Source organism: Mercenaria mercenaria, chromosome 1, assembly GCF_021730395.1.
Source record: "Mercenaria mercenaria strain notata chromosome 1, MADL_Memer_1, whole genome shotgun sequence".
Lineage (NCBI taxonomy): Eukaryota > Metazoa > Mollusca > Bivalvia > Venerida > Veneridae > Mercenaria > Mercenaria mercenaria.
In genome coordinates this window covers 116,042,088-116,062,685 of record NC_069361.1, presented here as the reverse complement: position 1 = coordinate 116,062,685, position 20,598 = coordinate 116,042,088, and the positions used below count along the sequence as shown (strand labels likewise).

At 37.2% G+C, this 20,598-nt stretch overlaps 1 protein-coding gene across 1 annotated transcript in view; it reads left to right on the top strand.

Moving 5' to 3' along the window:
• LOC123526124 (uncharacterized) overlaps positions 1-20,598 on the top strand; it is an 80,633-nt gene that overhangs the window by 33,592 nt on the left and 26,443 nt on the right. The window contains exons 9-11 of the mRNA XM_045305140.2: positions 928-989; positions 8,983-9,141; positions 11,844-11,978. Of these exons, the coding sequence (XP_045161075.2) occupies positions 928-989; positions 8,983-9,141; positions 11,844-11,978 (356 nt within the window). The remainder of the gene's footprint in view (positions 1-927; positions 990-8,982; positions 9,142-11,843; positions 11,979-20,598) is intronic.

Here is a 20,598-nt window from a genome sequence, read left to right as displayed (position 1 = left end):
TGAAATTTATCTAAAATTGCGTTTTAACACAACAAACAATCAAATAGACATGATTTTGAGACACATATTTTAACCTGCCAAGATATTAAATGAAACGGAATTGCTGTCTAGTTGTTCTAATCCTAAACATCTTTCTTTACACAGGGTAGTTTCATATTAAAATGATTGAGTTAAAGAAATAACAAAAATTTTGATTAGGTTTACAGACACTAAAATAGGGAAATGGTGCCAAAAAAGGAGAGGCAAAATGGCAGATTCCAATAGTTTTTCTTTTTACTCTGTAGAACATTTTCCCTTGAATTTAATACCATTTTTTTGTTGCTGAAATCACATAGCAGGTCTATGCTTGTCATTTTGGTAGCATTTGAAATAATCATGCAAATTTAGGTCATACACCACCAACAAAATATTGGGCTGATTTTGATGATTGTGTTTGTTGACTGAAAATTGTTTTTGCATCAAACAAGACTCCCTGTTTCTTTTTAGTTTTATGCCGCAAGTGTTCTTAATGAAAATGTAAGTTATGGACATTTAAAAATAGGTCTTGAAGCGTGCTACAGCCATTTAATTGTGTTAGTTTTATAAAAGAAAAGAAAAAGCTGTTCAATATGTTTATATCGTAACAGCTAATACATATAGTATTAAAATGTTGATTTTTTTTTTTTCATCATACGTTTTATAGTAACATCTCCATCGAGTTGCTTAACTCCTTTATCAACATTTTAATTATTATTTACTTGTTTATTCCATGCTTGTGTTCATTTTGCCATTATGCTCATTATACCAAAGGTATGTTTTGCACTGTACAAAATTTCCCTTATTTATTAAAATTTTGAAATTGAAAGACGATGTCAGTTAAAACTGAAAAATAATGATTGTAACTATGAGCTCTGCAGATTTATAATAGTTTTTCATATAATGTTTCAGGTACAGGTATCTACCTGAAAGACAAAAACCCAAACATTCAGGTTGTCTGTGCTGATCCACAGGTAAGACAAAAACCCAAACATTCAGGTTGTCTGTGCTGATCCACAGGTAAGACAAAAACCCAAACATTCAGGTTGTCAGTGCTGATCCACAGGTAAGACAAAAACCCAAACATTCAGGTTGTCTGTGCTGATCCACAGGTAAGACAAAAACCCAAACATTCAGGTCGTCTGTGCTGATCCACAGGTAAGATTTTGCTCAAAATTGGTACACATCATGAAATGGCAATGACTGTCTGTCCATCTGCCTGTCCATGCTTACAGATTTATAAGTGTGTAATTATTGAAACATTATTGAAACAGTCAAGAAAAGTGTTCATTTTATTTCTCTTTATAATTGTAGCAAAAACTTTTCAAATGAGTTACAGTAGAAAAATGTAAAGAGTATAGCCACATAATTACCCATTCAACCAAATTATTAGCACCTTCTTAATATTATGTAACCTAAATGTACATTAAAAGCCTGCTGTGTAAACAGGTTGTTGTTAGAAGTTTAGTTTATTTCAAACGGGTCATATTATTTCATATATAAGGAATTATATAAGCATTTATATAAACAGCCTTTGTTGATATAGATATGGTTCTGTGCATCAAAATAATGCACTTTTCACATATACCTGCCAGACATTACATAAAAATATAGTTTTTCAAACTCTCATCAAATGCCAGGTCTTTGAGAGTTCACCAAAAGTTCACATGCCAGGTTGTCCTTGTTACTTATGTCTCCCACCACACATTGGTGTGGGAGACATATTGATTTACTCTTGTGTGTGTGTGTGTGTGTGTGTGTGTGTGTGTGTGTGTGTGTCTGTCTGTCTGTCTGTCTGTCCAGTCCAGTCCCGACTGTCTGTCCATCCGTCTGTCTGTCACAAATCTTGTCCGCACTCTTTAAGTCGAACATTTCTCGTCCAGTCTTCACCAAACTTGAACAAAATGTGTTTGACCATATGTTCTCGGCCAAGTTCGATAACTAGCCAAATCGGCCTGGGCACTTTGGAATTACGGCCCTTGAATTACCGACAATCGGCCTTTTTACTCTTGTCCGTGCTCTAAGTTGCATTTCTCATCTGATCTTCACCAAACTTGAACAAAATGTGTTTGACCATAAGTCCTTGGCCATGTTCGAGAACTAGCCAAATCAGCCCAAGCATATCGGAATTATGGCCCTTGAATTACTGAAAATCGGCCTTTTTACTCTTGTCTGCGCTCTAATTCGAACAGTTCACATCCAATCTTCACCCAACTTGAACCAAATGGTTTTGACCGTAACTCCTCAGCCAAGTTCATTTACTAGCCAAATCACTCAAGGCACTTCAGAATTATGGCCCTTGAATTTCCCAAAATCAGCCTTTTTACTCTTCAAAGATATATTTGTAGTGAGTAAACAGTATAAAGACTGACTTAGGCAGTTTTGGGAGACATGCGCTTTTCTCAAAAGCAGTTCTAGTTTTTACATAAGTATTTGACTCAGTGCCATGAAAATTTATAGGAATGTTGTTCAACATGTGAAACTTTGCATCTTGAGTTTAATTTGGGATTTATTCCCTAACTTCCCCCATGCCCCTCCCCCTCCCCCTCCCAACCTACAGAAAAGAAAGAAAACTCATTTTTTAGCTCGACTATTCAAACCCTGGCATCGGCGTCTGCATCACACCTTGGTTAAAGTTTTGCATGCAAGTACATACAGCTGTCATTTAAAGGCATATAGCTTTAAAACTTATTTTTTCTTTTTCTAGGTCAATAACCAACCTCACTGAGTCAAGTTCCATAACTCTGACATTTATTTTGAGCAAATTATGCCCCCTTTTGGACTTAGAAAATCCTGGTTAAAGTTTTGCGTGCAAGTACATACAGCTATTACTAAAAGGCATATAGATTTGAAACTTATTTTTTCTTTTTCTAGATCAATTACCAACCTCACTGTTTCAAGTCCCATAACTCTGACATGTATTTTGGGCAAATTATGCCCCCTTTTGGACTTAGAAAATCCTGGTTAAAGTTTTACATGCAAGTTACTATCTCCAAAACTAATGCAGATATTGAATTGAAACTTCAAATGTGTCTTCGGGGTTATAAAACTAGTTGATAGCATCAAGTCCCATAACTCTGACCTGCAATTTGGCCAAATTATGCCCCCTTTGGACTTAAAAAATCCTGGTTAAAGTTTTGCATGCAAGTACATACAGCTATTACATAAAGACATATATATTTGAAACTTATTTTTTATTTTTCTAGATCAATTACCAACCTCACTGGGTCAAGTCCCATAACTCTGACATGTATTTTGAGCAAATTATGCCCCCTTTTAGACTTAGAAAATTCTGGTTAAAGTTTTGCGTGCAAGTTACTATCTACAGATCAAATGCAGATATTAAATTGAAACTTCACATGTGCCTTTGGGGTTATAAAACTAGTTGATTGCATCAAGTCCCATAACACTGACATGCATTTTGGTCAAATTTTGTCCCCTTTTGAATGTAAAACTTCTGGTTAAAGTTTTGCATGCAAGTCACTATCTCCAAAACTAATGCAGAACCTGGATTGAAACTCTATAGATATTTTAACATTAAGGGTAACATTTCCCTGCGTTTGGGACAACAGTTCGAATAGTTGAGCATTGGCTGACTTACGGGCAGCTCTTGTTACGCTTTCAGATTCTTTTATCTTGTATTTCTTTGTGATGTTTTGGTAGTGCATGGGTGTATACATTTTTATCACCACTTGCTATTTAGTTAGTGAAGTCTTACTTGTTCCAATTGAATTTCTTTTGTCAGCCCAAATAAAATTTCTTTAGTTAGCCCACTAGGTCTCTACAGATATCAGATGTGACACAGTATGAGACATAAAGCAGTGAATACAATAACATCAAAGCTGATTAAATATCTTCATGTACGGACTGACTTAGGTGTATGTATTGTATAGATTACAACTAAAAACTGGCATGTAAATCACAGGTTTGCAGTAACCGACAAACTGATTTGCACCTGTTGATCATAATCATTGTACAATTGAATTTTAAAGCGTCTACCAACTTGAATATTATCATTTATCAGGAGGTAATTCAGAACATATTGGAAATGCTGTGTCATAAAAAACACTCACCTGGTTGGTCAAGTATATAGGAAGTTTCACACATCCTAGCCCGACTTTAAATCACCCATGCGAGTGGAATTTTACACCTGTAGTATCCTTGCAGTCCCTCATAACCGTCACCCCTACACCAGGTACTGTGAAAGTTGACTTGCATTGTCAGCAAGTAACATAATACCATACACTGACAAGATGTGGCAGCACCAGACTCCTAGTATACACATCTAGTTTTTTAGCTCACCTGAGCCAAAGGGTCATGGTGAGCTGTTGTGATCGCTCAATGTCAGTCGTCTGTCATCCGTCCATCAACAATTTCTAAAAAAATCGTCTCCTTGAAAACCACTGGACAGAATTACACCAAACTTGAAACTGCAAGGCCTAGGCTTTTGATATTTGGTATGTTGCATTGCCTTGTGGTCCTGGGGTGAAAAGAGGTCCTGCCCCAGGGTCACAAGTTTTACAAAGACTTGTATAGGAAAAATCTTCTTGTCTTAAACCACAAGACCTAGGCCTTTGGTATTTGGTATGTAGCATTGCCTTGTGGTCTTCTGCCAAAAATGTTCAAATTATACCTGGGATGAAAAAGGACCCTGCCCTGGGGTCCCAAATTTAACATAGACTTCTATAGGGGAAAAAAATCTTCTTGTCTGAAAGTTCAAGGCCTAGGCCTTTGATATTTGGTATGTAGCATTGCCTAGTGGATCTCTAACAAGATTGTTCAAATTATGCCCCTGGGGTGAAAAGAGACCCCACCCTGGGGGTCACTTGTTATATGAGTTATTTAGGAATAAATACTTCAAAAATTATAAGATCATATTTCGTAGACTGTTTGATTATAATTACCTGATGATCCCAAGCAATTAGGGGTCACTTGACTGTGACCTTTACTTTCTGACCTACTTTCTTGTTTATTAAGATACAGCCTTGAAATTTGGATGACATGTACAGTTTTGCACACCGATCTTAAAACTGACTTTCAGAATGAATGTGACCTACTTTCTAATATTTTAGCATCAGTGTGCCATTTTAAACATGTGGCTCGTATTACTTAGGTGAGCGATTCAGGGTCTTCATGACCCTCCTTTCTTTGATATATCTTTTATTCACTTTATTGTGTTTCTCGAAATTATTTCTTACTGGGGGGGGGGGGGGGGCACCCTCACCCTTCAAACATTATAACCACCCCCCACTTTCAAGAACATGCCTGTCATTAAGGTTTAATTAAGGTTGAGCTTTGTTGTCGTCTCACAACTATTGTGTCTATTTTCAGCAAGGAAATTATTTTCTGATGCCCACATTTGTATGGAAATCAAACAAAATAAACTTTTGTTTAATTAATTTCTAGTTCTATTTTCTGTCTTGTGTGGGTAGATTATTTTAAAGGCTATTTTAAATTGAAAGCTGCTGAAATTTGATAGGTACCTTATTTATTGATGTTTTCCTGAGACCTTCCTGAAGGTAGATTAATTTACATGAATGAATGGAACAGTACATTTTATGTATTAGTATCTGAGTAGCCTTGCTGTTAATCAGTTTAAAGGCCAGAGTGTGTTAGTATAAAATGTGCTGCACATCATTTAATGAGATGTAAAGCTGTGAACATAAACATTTCAGGATCTTTTTCGAATTTTTATTTCCACAAAATATCTTTGTGAGGGCAACATTCGAATCATCTGCCTTGCCTTGCCTTGCCTCGCCTCGCCTCGTCCCCTCCACCTCACCCCCAACCCCAACCCCATCCCCATCCCTTGTTACTTGAATAGCAAAGACAAGAAATAAAGAGTACAGGACAGGAACCGTCTAGTTTTTATTAGTCCTCTACTGGTTGAAAACCAGGTTCGGGGACTATAGGAATGCGCTTTTCCGTCATTCTGTCCGTCCGTCCGTAATTTCGTGTCTGGTTCATAAATCTGTCATCCATGAAGGGATTTTAGTATTACTTGGCACAAATGTTCCCCATGATGAGACGATGTGTCGTGCACAAAATCCGAACCCCTAGCTCAAATGTCAAGGTCACAATTGGAGGTCAAAGGTCAACAGGGCTTTTTTTCCTGTCCGGTCCATAACTCTCCCATCCATGAAGGGATTTTTATATTACTTAGCACAAACTTCCCCATGATGAGACGACGTGTCATGCGCAAAACCTTGACCCCTGGCTTAAAGGTCAAGGTCACAATTGGAGGTCAAAGGTCAACAGGGCTTTTTTCCTGTCCGGTCCATAACTCAGCCATCCATGAAGGAATTTTAATATTACTTGGCACAAATGTATCTCATAATAAGTCTATGTGTCATGCACAACTTTCAGACCCCTAGCTCAAAGGTCAAGGTCACACTTAGCAGTCAAATGTTAACATAGCATGAACAGGGTATGAAACTTGGTCAGAATGTTTTCTTGGTGATCTCTAGGTCAAGTTTGAATCTGGGTCATGTGGGGTCAAAGCCTAGGTCCCCCTTGTCAAATCAAATGAAAAACTTGTGAACACTAGAGAACACAGTTGTGTCTCAATCTTTATGAAACTTGGGTCAGAATGTTCATCTTGATGACCTCTAGGTGAAGTTTGAATCTGGGTCATGTGGGGTCAAAAACTAGGTCACACAGTCAGATCAAAGGAAACACTTATTAAAAATCTAGAGGTCACAGCTGTGACCCTATCTTTGTGGGTTTTTTTTTCAGAAAATAAGTAAATAGTTACTGATAGATATTTAAAGAAACAATATAATAATAAATAGTGTGATAGGCAGTGCAAGGTGCAAGAACATGAATTCTTGACTTGAATATTTTTGTCTCGCCCACATTTAGTGGAAGCAGGACTAAGCGATCCAAATTCTGGTGGCGTCAACAGCAACCGCAGAAGCAATGGTGACGGTGTCAACAATTGGGAATAACTCAAAAACCGTTTCATATATTTTTAGCTCGACTATTCGAAGAATAGTCTAGCTATTCTACTCACCCTGGCGTCGGCGTCGGCGTTGGCGTCGGCGTCACACCTTGGTTAAGTTTTTGCATGCAAGTACATACAGCCATCAATTAAAGGCATATAGCTTTGAAACTTATTTTTTCTTTTTCTAGGTCAATTACTAACCTCTCTGGGTCAAGTCCCATAACTCTGACATGTATTTTGAGCAAATTATGCCCCCTTTTGGACTTAGAAAATTTTGGTTAAAGTTTTACATGAAATTTACTATCTCCAAAACTAATGCAGATATTGATTTGAAACTTCACATGTGTCTTCGGGGTTATAAAACTAGTTGATAGCAGCAAGTCCCATAACTCTGACTTTCATTTTGGCCAAATTATGCCCCCTTTTGGACTTAGAAAATTCTGGTTAAAGTTTTGCGTGCAAGTACATACAGCTATTTCTAAAAGGCATATAGATCTGAAACTTATTTTTTCTTTTTCAAGATCAATTACCAACCTCACTGGGTCAAGACCCATAACTCTGACATGTATTTTGAGCAAATTATGCCCCCTTTTAGACTTAGAAAATTTTGGTTAAAGTTTTACATGCAAGTTACTATCTCCAAAACTAATGCAGATATTGATTTGAAACTTCACATGTGTCTTCGGGGTTATAAATCTAGTTGATAGCAGCAAGTCCCATAACTCTGACCTTCATTTTGGCCAAATTATGCCCCCTTTTGGACTTAGAAAATTCTGGTTAAAGTTTTGCGTGCAAGTACATACAGCTATTTCTAAAAGGCATAATAGATTTGAAACTTATTTTTTCTTTTTCTAGATCAATAACCAACCTCACTGGGTCAAGTCCCATAACTCTGATATGTTTTTTGAGCAAATTATGCCCCCTTTTAGACTTACAAAATTTTGGTTAAAGTTTTACATGCAAGTTATTATCTCCAAAACTAATGCAGATATTGATTTGAAACTTCACATGTGTCTTCGGGGTAATAAAACTAGTTGATAGCAGCAAGTCCCATAACTCTGACCTTCATTTTGGCCAAATTATGTCCCCTTTTGGACTTAGCAAATTCTGGTTAAGTTTTGCGTGCAAGTACATACAGCTATTACTAAAAGGCATATAGATTTGAAACTTATTTTTTCTTTTTCTAGATCAATTACTAACCTCACTGGATCAAGTCCCATAACTCTGGCATGTATTTTGGGCAAATTATGCCCCCTTTTGGACTTTGAAACTTCTGGTTAAAGTTTTACATGCAAGTTTCTATCTCCAAAACTAATGCAGATATTGAATTGAAACTTCACATGTGCCTTCGGGGTTATAAAACTAGTTGATAGCAGCAAGTCCCATAACTGATATGCATTTTGGTCAAATTATTCCCCCTTTTGAACTTAAAACTCTAGTCGAGCTTGGCTGTCTTACGGACAGCTCTTGTTTAAAAGCCCTATTGGATGATTTGGAAACTAATTTTACACCCCATGGTGAGTCCTGCTCCCCTATTGACCTTGACATCGAAGAAATTAGCTTCTTTTAGATTTTTTGACGCCTTTGAAAATTCACAAAAATGAAAATATCTCAGAAACCATTACATACATGTATATTGCTTTGAAACCTTGTAGGATGGTTCAGAAACTCATTTTACATGCCTATGCTGAGTCTTTACTTACTTACCACTTACTGGATCTTCATCTTACTTGATCTATAGCATCATTAGAAGGTCCTCTTCAAAATTTGTTCAAATGGGGCACTTAGCACCTTTTAGGGGCCGCTAGAACTAAAGATATGAATGCCTTTAAAAGACTTCTTCTCATGAACTGAATTGAGGACACCTGGCCCCTTTTAGGGCTGGTCTGTGGCATCAGTATAAGGCGCTCTCATAAATTTGTTTAGTTTTGGGTATTTGGCCCCTTTTAGGGTCAGATGGTTAAGGTCCTCTCCAGGAGAGCGACTTAGCCCCTTGTAATATATCTGTTTGTTTGATTTTACAGGGAAGTGTTTTATACAACTGGTTTAAGAAAGGTCAGCTAGAGCGCACAGATGGCAGCTCCATTACAGAGGGGATAGGTCAAGGTCGTGTCACAGAAAATATGAAAGGAGCACCAGTAGATGATGCAATGTGTATACTGGACAAAGATGCTGTAGAAATGGTAAGATGTATATACAGTTTAACCCTTACCCTGCTAAATTTCTATAATGAACTTGTCCATCTTTCAATTTGGACAGTACGATTAACTGTTAAAAGGGGAGATACCAAAAAGATACTGATTGAATGGGGAACGGTGCAGGGTGAACAGCCTGCACATTGGTGCATTTTATTTCAACATGAATGTACCTTGCCAAGTTTAGAATTTATTGCGCAAATGGTGGTATATCTTGCACTGTACTAATATAAGCCTTGTTTGGATAAATCATACAGTTCTAAGGGATTAGAAATTTATCTTTATGAAGTAACATTAAATAAATTGTTAGTACATTTATGACCTTGGCTGTTATAGAAGTTATATCCGTTTGAAATTTTTGCAGAATGCTGTATGTTGCCAAGTACATTTTTAAACCATGTCCAGATAACTCTTCTTCTAAAAAGATCTGGCCAAAACTTACAGAAAGAAGCATAACTATAAAGTGAACTTCTGTTGTTGTAAGGCATACATGTACCATTCTTGCTTTATGGGTTATAAGGCTGTTTGAAATTTTACCTAATGTAAAATACAAGGTATAAAGTACAAGGTATAAAATACAAGGTGTAGTCTAGGATATATCTGTCAAGCATGTTGCTCAGGATAGCTTAATTTACTAAAAAAAATCCAACTTATGGGAATGAAAATGTATGCCATTGCAGAAATGCTTTCTTGATTTAGAGGAGGGACCTCCATGAAGGAGCAGTTGAGGTTGCTGACTTCATTTTCATTTGCCTCCCACTATTTGAGGTTAATTTGAAACCTCACTCGTTCAGGTGAGAAAGCCATACAGCTGACTTAGCCCTTATCATGCTCACTAGGACACGATTTATTCTGCCTTTGCAACCATTGTAGATCATGATCAGCTTGCACATCCGTGCAGTCTGATCAAGATCTGCACTGTTCCCTATTCAATCAGTATCTTTTTGGTAAGCACCCCTTTTAACAGTTAATGGTACTGCCTAAATTGAAAGATACATAAGTTCAATATAGAAATTTAGCAAGGTTATGCTTAGGGAAAGTCAGTGGTTCCTCTATGTCTGAGATAACGCAGAGAGGGGCACCTGGGATCTTCTTCCACTGTGAAAATTAGAAAGTGGTCATATGACCAATTATTTTGTAGGTGTGATGTTGAACCAAACAATTTTTTTTTTTAAATGATAGAAGCTGTCACAAACAGGGTTTATACTGTATGTCTAAACACTACAAATTTTGAAAGTGAAAATATGTTATTCAGTATTACCTGTTCTCATTTAGACAGAAAAAGATATCTTTTAGATTTGCTAGTAAATTTTTCGCTGATAGTAACTTTGTTAAATTTACAAGATTGTTCAAATACTAAACATAAATAACTACTATAGTTTGATTGTATCAAAGTCATGTTGAATAATCTGCATAACAGCAATTATGTATAAAGCAAAGCTGCTGTTTATACAGAAGGTAACTCACTCAGCATCACAAAAGCTCCCAAGCACCACAACTCCTTGAAAACAGTACCATGCCTTTTAGTTCATCAGAATATAAAGTGCTCAAGATGACCATAATGCTTACTATGCAAAATTGTGTGTAGAGGGGCGTGTCATTAAAGCTGGAAAGTGTTGCTTTAAGACGTAAATTGTGTTGGTGCAATGTAAAACGCAGTAAAACAGACAAACAAATATACATTGTAAGATATTCCTACTGTTTGAATGTTACTGTCACAAAAATATAGATTTAGTTAGCAAGGGATGCAAAACAAGAGGACGATATTATCAACCAGTAGTACATATTGATTGGCTTGTTAGTCAATAGTCAAAACTATTTGCCTAAGGTATGAAGGATCGAATGCAATAAAAATGTGTATTGAACGAGAAGCCTTTCATTAACTGTTTCATCAAATGACACCAGAGATAGACTTTCAGAGACTTTTATTATGATTGTTTCCCCCATAGTGTGGGAGACATAATGTTTTTGCCTTTGCCGTCCATCCGTCCTTCTGCATTAAGCTTGTCCGGCTTTCACAGGTCAAACTGCTGGCTGGATTTTGACGAAACTTCACATCAGTACCAAGCCTAGTTGTGCATACTGCTGACACGTTCCACTTCGCTGCACAAAATGGCCACCAGAGCTAAAGATAGAAAAATCTTGTCCCGCTTTCACAGGTCAAACTGCTGGCTGGATTTCGACGAAACTTCACAGGAGTGATCAGTACCAACCCTAGTTGTGAATATCGCTGGCACGTTTGCTTTGCTGCACAAAATGGCCACCAGCACTAAAAATGGTGTCTGGCTTTCTAGTTTCAAATTTTGACTTTAACCAAGCAAATTTGTGTTGAATGTTTACCAGTCAAAACTATGGATCATACTTTGCTTGAAGATGTACATGCACAAGACCAATGCTGAATTTATTGACAGTAATAGATGGAACTAGACATACAGTCAAGCCTGCATTAAGCAGTCAACCATGAGCGTGACAGACTACACTCTGGTAGGTTATGGTATATGGCTGCTTAAGACAGCCTGATATTAGGACAAAAAGTCAATTTTTGAAGTAAGCTGACTGGCTGCATAAGAGAGGTGGTTGTTTTCTACAGGTGGCTGGAAAGGCAGGTTCAGCTGTACTCACATTATGATGTATACTTTAAAATGACTTTGAAAACTCTCTAAATGAGTAAAACAACTTTTTTTTTCCAGACATTTCGTCTGTTGGATGAAGAAGGTTTTTTTGTTGGTGCATCATCAGGTTTGAACATATCTGCCGCTTACCAGCTGGCCAAGCAAATGGGACCAGGACATACTATAGCAACATGTCTCTGTGATACTGGACAGGTTTGTTTTGTTACTCTCTCTTGTTTGGAATGAAGTAACCCTTAAAATATTCTAGAATGTTTGTGTTGCTAGTTAATTGTATTCAGCAACAACTGTCTGTTGTCAGTGTTGTCAGTTTTTTTTCAGCTTGATTGTGATGAAAGCTTCAAGGTTATTTGAACCACTTTTGAGGGCCTCCGTGGCCGAGTGGTTAAGGTCACTGACTTCAAATTACTTGCCCCTCAACGATGTGGGTTCGAGCCTCACTCGAGGCGTTGAATTCTTCATGTGAAGAAGCCATCCAGCTGGCTTACAGAAGGTTGGTGGTTCTACCCAGGTGCCCGCTCGTGATGAAATAATGCACGGAGGGGCACCTGGGGTCTTCCTCCACCATCAAAGCTGGAAAGTCGCCATATGACCTATAATTGTGTCGGTGCGATGTTAAACCCAACGGAATAAAAAAAATGAACCACTTTTGAATCTGCTTCCTGAAAAAACCAGCTCTAGAGAAGGTGTGATCATTACCCTAGTAGGGCTCAAACCCACGACCTTTGGTTGAGTGGCTGACACCTTAACCACTAGACCGCAGCTCCCTAAGTTTTCATACCATAGATTTCAGCAATGCCTTTTTAGCTACCTTAGCAATGATCATATTAAGTGTTACCCACTTACAGGTCATGGGTTTGACCAATGCTCTCTGCTTCAGTTTGATGTAAGACAGTCTGTCTGTAGTCAAGAATGTGGCAAAACAGGTGTGATAGTATTGCAATAATATCATTTTGGCAGCATAATTGCAATATCTGGTTAAGTAGTGTTATGCTACTGAAATTGGTGGCCACAGTTAACTTTGATCATTGTATTTTAGTAGCAGTTTCAGCAGTATGGGAAGTACGGCTCAGCAGTATGGGAAGTACTGTAATTGTGAAAATAACTCTGTCATCCATAATCCTAGTATTGTAATAAAACTTTTAACAGACTAAATAGTAATGTACTTGTCAAAATTCAGGTCAGTAGTCACACGAAATCTTGTTTTAAGGGTAAATGCCACAGTTGCCTATATGTATATAGGGCAAAAATTTTCCTACAGGCAGAATTTCTTTAAACTGTGTGTACTGACTGAGAATCAAGTTTAAAATGGAAATATGTATCAAAAATCATAGGTAACCAGGCTTGATCTTGAATTATTTGCCCTTTAAAGTAGATTTTTTCAGTATTTTCTGACAATTCATGACTAAGGCTGGGTTCCTATTGTTTGTTTTATTTCACATTTTTGTTTTTGATTTGATTCTCTGTCAGTAAAAAAAGTTTAAAGAAGAAATTCTTTCTTTAAGAAAATGTTTTGCCCCATGTCAATATAGAGACTGTTGCAAATGTTCTTAACTATGAATATGACAAAATGATACCGCAAAGTCCTCGTCTTTTCCATGGACCGAATTTCTTTAAACTTTGTATACTGACTGCAAATGAAGTCTGAAACAAATAAAAATTTAAATGCACAATTCTCTTGCCCTGATCTTGAATTTTCTGCCTTTGAAAATTGGATTTTTTAGTATTTTCTGATTTTCAAGGGCAGATGATTCAAGATCAAGCCTGGGTACCTATGATTTTTAATACATATTTCCGTTTTAAACTTGATTCTCAGTCAGTACACAAAGTTTAAAGAAATTCTGCCTGTAGGAAAATTTTTGCCCTATATACATATAGGCAACTGAGGCATTTACCTCCAATAATTTGAAAGCAGTAGTGTAAGAACAAAACTATTTAGTTGATTTATATATAGATAGGGAAAATACATAAAATATCAAGTATAAATCCATATCCATATATACTCACTAAATAACAGATGTATAAGGTCTTATAGGTTTTCATGTAGTGTGGATGTATCTTCCCAAGCAGAATCAGTTCTACAAATGAGTGCTGCTGTGAGAAAACCAACATAGTGCATTTGTGACCAGCATGGATCCAGACCAGCCTGTGCATCCGCGCAGTCTGGTCAGGATCCATGCTGTTCATTAACGGTTTCTCTAATTGCAATAGGCTTTGAAAGTGAGCAGCATGGATCCTGACCAGACTGCGCAGATGCACAGGCTGGTCTGGATCCATGCTGGTTGCAAATGCACTCTGTTGGTTTTCTCATTTTGGGCAGCATCACTTATCATTTAAAGGGGTGTTCACTGAAAATTTACTGACTGAATAGCCAACAGTGCAGACCATAATCAGCCTGCAGAGACGTACAGGCTGATCTTGGTCTCCACTGGTCACAAAAGCAAAATCACTTGCCTCCAGCAGGCTAAGGGTTAATTTATCCCCATTTCCGCACTGTTTGTCAGTTTCAGCACAATTTTGTTACTAAATGCCAGTGTTGGTTTTACTCTCAGTAGCACTAAAATATAAATTACAGGATCTTATTGACAGTTATTAAGAAAGCAGTATTTTCTCAGTTAATCACTTGTTCCAAGTCTTGGTCTTAAGTTCATGTGAGATAATATCATTTGTATGGTAATCTACATTCTATTGTAAATTATTTCTTTATATATGACCTCATATATGTCTGGTAATTTATGATACAACATAAAATATGATTTAATAGGAGAATTATCGGCTTGTAAGCTGTCGAATAATGGTATAGTACACAATTTCACAAATTTGTATATTAATAACAATTTAACTAAAATACTTGGTAAGGGTCCCAACTTCATACCTACCAGAACGGACACTAACCAAGTTATAAAGGAACAAATAAAAACTGAGATATATCAAGGTATCAAAAAGTTTACCCACACAAAACAGGATAACTTCGCGAATAATAGCATTTTAAAGCTTGGTTTGCATAACCCTTCTATACCCAGGGACATATACGAATACTGTATAGATATTTTAGATCACATGAATACCATGAGTACAGAGGTTGATTATAATTACCCTAGAAAGAGCAATGTGTCTAATGCTGAATATAAAGCACTCATTTCTATGGCTAAAAGAGAAGACATCATTGCTAATGTTGCAGATAAGAATCTTGGCATTAGCATAAACAACACATCATGGTACATCAATGAATACAATAGACAGTTAAGTGACAGTAACGTGTACCAACCAATTGAAGTAAATAACATAAGTTCTCTTTTGGATTTAGGAGTCACGGATTTAAATAGCTAATGAATTATTTGATACTCAAATTCTCATTTACCGTAGTAGAGGCAATATAAAAATCCCAACCTTGAACATTTTACCCAAAGTACATAAGGTAAAGGACGACCCTAGTGTTGAAAATGAACACTTATTGAAAGGCAGACCGATAATAAATGGTTTTGCTACCTTGAATACTGAACCATCCAAAATGCTTGGGCATATGTACAGAGGCTACTTCAAAGACATTTTGAATTTCTTCTTTACATCCGGTTACAAGGCACCTGTTGTGCATAGCTCTATGGAAGTAGTAAACCGATTAAAGTCAATATATCTTGACACAGACCATCTAGATAAAGTTTTCTTTGTCACTTTTGATGTGGCATCTTTATATACATCTATAAGTAATACCACTATTTTCAATACTATCGATCATTTAAGTCGACTATTAGATTTAGACGATAGTATTCGGTATCTCATGCATGATCTGTATGCATTCATTAAACGTTATGCAATCTTCAACGCCATGGAGGACAGGTATTTCCTGCAAAAATCTGGTCTGACTATGGGGAGCTATGGCTCATTTGACGGAGCAAATCTGGCACTTTTATTGTGTGAGCTGAAATTGATAAATTCACCTATAACAGATAAAATAATAGAATTTTTCCGGTTTGTTGACGATGGTTGTGTCATTTTGTACTGTGAATTACAAGAATTAAACGCATGTATTAAGTATATTGCTGAAATATACCCCCGGAGTTAGAAATAGAATTCACAGTCAACAAAATGGTGGCTAATTTTTTAGATTTGAGTTTTGGCATCGGTTTCAACACCATTTTAAATGGACAAATTTATTTTCACGTCTATCAGAAAGAACGCAATAAGTACGCCTACACTCATTTTGAGAGTAACCATCCACCAGGTGTGCGTAAAGGCATTATTGTTACAGAATGCCATAAATATGCTAGAAACTCAGTCAATGAATTAGAATATATGCACATGATCAGTTTGTTTAGAATTAGGTTGCACAGATGTGGTTATCCTAATAAAATTATCCATAAACATATGTTAAATTTTAACGGTGTTTCTATGTGGTATAAGGACCAGAAACGGTTGTCTCAGTATAGGAAAAGAGGTAATAATACAAGGTTTTGTCCAGTTACTTTTAACAAGCTGGATGGCAGACATCTCATTGCGAAAAAGCTTTTAAATAGAGCTAAAAAAGGTAATTTTTTGAAACCATGCTACAGAGTACAAATGAAAAATAAGACCTTATTACTGACAAATAGGAAACTCCACAAGAAAATGAGGAATTATATTGACAGAGCAAATAACTTCTTTAATCAATAGTACTTGATAGGATACAGGAACAGTGACAGTTAATAATGCTGTTGTATCAGACGATACCATGTAATTCTAAGGCGGTGCCCAGCTGTTTTTCATGGTAATTGTCTTTTGGCTGGCATTTCGGCGTCATGGACTGCAAGTTACACTCCCATAATTGTTAATACCATATATTTTCACTCTAAATACATTGACTGTGATTATTTGATTAGTGGCTGGCCTCGGACGCCTGTCTGATTACGGTGACTTGGTAATCGGCGGAGTTTTTTCTGACGTTCCAGAGTTACTCAGGTGTTTGTAAACTGCTTCAGTATTTCCACGAGATGTCTTTGTATGATTTTAGTACGTTTCGGTACATCTCTGCTTGGTTTCATTCGTTTAAAGGCAAAATCATGGTCACTTATATCCGGTAGTGACGCACACTGTGTATAACTGGGAATGAGAGCTTGCGGACATGTTGACATATTCAGGGTAAATGGTAGTTTAATACAACGTGCGGTTGTTTCCGGCAGCTGTTCACTGTTGGATTCTGATTGGATGGTACTATATGTTTTAATTCTTAATTTATTAACTAAAAATTTTGATTAGATACTGACATATGGCGCTTGTCCGAGTTTTTTGGTAGACGTACTCCGTTATGTGTGTTTATTGCGGATGATGGCATAACCTTTTTGAGCCTGCTACGTTGTGTGTGGATATGGCGGGTGATGACGTGGCACGTTGTGTGTGGTTGTGGCAGGTGATGACATAACATTTTGGTTTGGACATTTAAATAACTGTTTTTAATAAGTTAGGGGTGTTACATGACTTGCACGCACACTGTCTTACGGTAGTGTCTGGGAGGCATGTGGTTCTAAGACGGTGCCCAACTGTTTTTCAATGCAGTTATCAGTTATCACTTGACTGGCTTCATGGATTGTTTGTTTACACTCCCGTATTTGATAATACCATGTATTTTCACTCTAAATACATTAACTAAAAATTTTGATTAGATACTAACTTCGGATGCTTGTCTGATTACAGTGACTTGGTAATCGACGGTTTTTTTTTCTAATTTTCTAATCGACGGTTTTTAGCTCACCTGTCACAAAGTGACAAGGTGAGCTTTTGTGATCACGCGGTGTCCGTCGTCCGTCCGTGCGTCCGTAAACTTTTGCTTGTGACCACTCTAGAGGTCACATTTTTCATGGGATCTTTATGAAAGTTGGTCAGAATGTTCATCTTGATGATATCTAGGTCAAGTTCGAAACTGGGTCACGTGCCATCAAAAACTAGGTCAGTAGGTCTAAAAATAGAAAAACCTTGTGACCTCTCTAGAGGCCATATATTTCATAAGATCTTCATGAAAATTGGTCAGAATGTTCGCCTTGATGATATCTAGGTCAAGTTCGAAACTGGGTCACGTGGGTTCAAAAACTAGGTCAGTAGGTCTAAAAATAGAAAAACCTTGTGACCTCTCTAGAGGCCATATTTTTCATGAGATCATCATGAATATTGATCAGAATGTTTACCTTGATGATATCTAGGTCAAGTTTGAAACTCGGTCACGTAGGGTCAAAAACTAGGTCATTAGGTCTAAAAATAGAAAAACCTTGTGACCTCTCTAGAGGCCATATTTCTCAATGGATCTTCATGAAAATTGGCCAGAATGTTCACCTTGATGATATCTAGGTCAAGTTCGAAACTGGGTCACATGGGCTTAAAAACTAGGTCAGTAGATCTAAAAATAGAAAAACCTTGTGACCTCTCTAGAAGCCATATTTTTCATGAAATCTTCATGAATATTGATCAGAATGTTTACCTTGATGATATCTAGGTCAAGTTTGAAACTCGGTCACGTAGGGTCAAAAACTAGGTCATTAGGTCTAAAAATAGAAAAACCTTGTGACCTCTCTAGAAGCCATATTTTTCATGAGATCTTCATGAATATTGGTCAGAATGTTCACCTTGATGATATCTAGGTCAAGTTCAAAACTGGGTCATGTGGGGTCAAAAACTAGGTCAGTAGATCTAAAAATAGAAAAACCTTGTGACCTCTCTAGAGGCCATATTTCTCAATGGATCTTCATGAAAATTGGTCAGAATGTTCACCTTGATGATATCTAGGTCAAGTTCGAAACTGGGCCACGTGCGGTCAAAAACTAGGTCAGTAGGTCTAAAAATAGAAAAACCTTGTGACCTCTCTAGAGGCGATATTTTTCAATGGATCTTCATGAAAATTGGTCAGAGTGTTTAACTTGAAGATATCTAGGTCAAGTTCAAAACTGGGTCACGTGGGGTTAAAAACTAGGTCAGTAGATCTAAAAATAGAAAAACCTTGTGACCTCTCTAGAGGCCATATTTTTCATGAGATCTTCATGAATATTGGTCAGAATGTTCACCTTGATGATATCTAAGTCAAGTTCGAAACTGGGTCACGTGGGGTCAAAAACTAGGTCAGTAGGTCTAAAAATAGAAAAAAACCTTGTGACCTCTCTAGAGGCCATATTTCTCAACGGATCTTCATGAAAATTGGTGAGAATGTTCAGCTTGATGATATCTAGGTCAGATTCGTAACTGGGTCATGTGCGGTCAAAAACTAGGTCAGTAGGTCGAAAAATAGAAAAACCTTGTGACCTCTCTAGAGGCCATATTTTTCACGAGATCTTCATGAAAATTGGTGAGAATGTTCACCTTGATGATATCTAGGTCAAGTTTAAAAGTGGGTCACGTGCCTTCAAAAACTAGGTCATTAGGTCAAATAATAGAAAAACCTTGTGACCTCTCTAGAGGCCATATTTTTCAATGGATCTTCATGAAAATTGGTCAGAATTTTTTATCTTGATGATATCTAGGTCACATGTGCTCATAAACTAGGTCACTATGTCAAATAATAGAAATAACGACGTCATACTCAATTCAACACTGGGTCATGTGGGGATAGGTGAGCGATTCAGGACCATCATGGTCCTCTTGTTTTCTAAAGTTCCGGAGTTAATCAGGTGTTTGTAGGTTATGTCTTTATGTCCCCGGGGTGTCTATGTGTGGTTTTGGTGCGTTTCGATTCCTCTCTGCTTGGTTTCATTCATTTGAAGACAGGGTCATGGATGCTTACATCCGGTAATGACGCACACTGTGTATAACTGTAGAATGGGAGCATACGGACTTGTTTATATTTTTAGGTATATGGAAGTTTATAGCAACGTACGGTTATTTCCGGTAGCTGTTCACTGTTGGATTCTGATTAGATGTACATGTATGCTTTAGTTCTTAATATATTAACAAAAATTTTTTGATTAGTTATTGACTTTTGACGTTTGTCTGAATTTTTGGGGGCCTGCTATGTTTTATGTGTAGTTGTTACGGGTGGTGGCATAGCATTTTTGATTGGATGGATTTTAGGCCGGGGTCTGGGCTTATGGATGATCTAGAGGGTTTGGTCGGTGAGATTGTTTTAATATTAGAGATTCTGTTCGGGATTCGGTCGAAAATTTGATACGAGCTCAAAATTCGAAATTTAATTTACATGGTTCTATGGCGGTGCCCTGGAGGTTTCACTCTGTGTGTTAAGGTAAGTATTCTCGCATTGTCACAATTTGGTCAGGGTTATTGTTGTTATCTGGGGGTTGGAATGTGGCTTGTTGTGGCTTCAGATTTCGGGTGTGGTGCCACCGCCTGAGTTGTTTTGTGGGTCCGGTGGGACGGACGGTTGTTTGGTGAAGTTTTGAGCAGAATTGCGAGGTAATTTTCCTCGACTATATATAGCGACTTTCAAAGATAATACGTCATATGCGGAACGTGAATCAATCTTAGTTGATTACACAGACTAATAATACCTATTCAAATTTTAATCAAATTTGTCATTAAGCATGGATTGGGTCAAGGACATAACAAGAATGCTTCTTAGTAGTAGGGTGCACCATTCTTATAATCACATGGATATAAGGATGGATAGATTGCTTGTAGACTCAGAAGATGTTTTTTGGATGGCAAACATCAGCCGTTTTGATCTGAAACAAATGCAAGTAACAAATAACACATATAAAATATTTTTGGGAACAGAAGGCAGATTTGTCGAACATCACAATTACTACAAATACTTTTGTCTTATCATCTACGATATTCAAAGTGATTGCACGGTTAGACTGACAGCCACCTTCAGTAAGGATCTAGCTAGGTTCTTACACAAAAT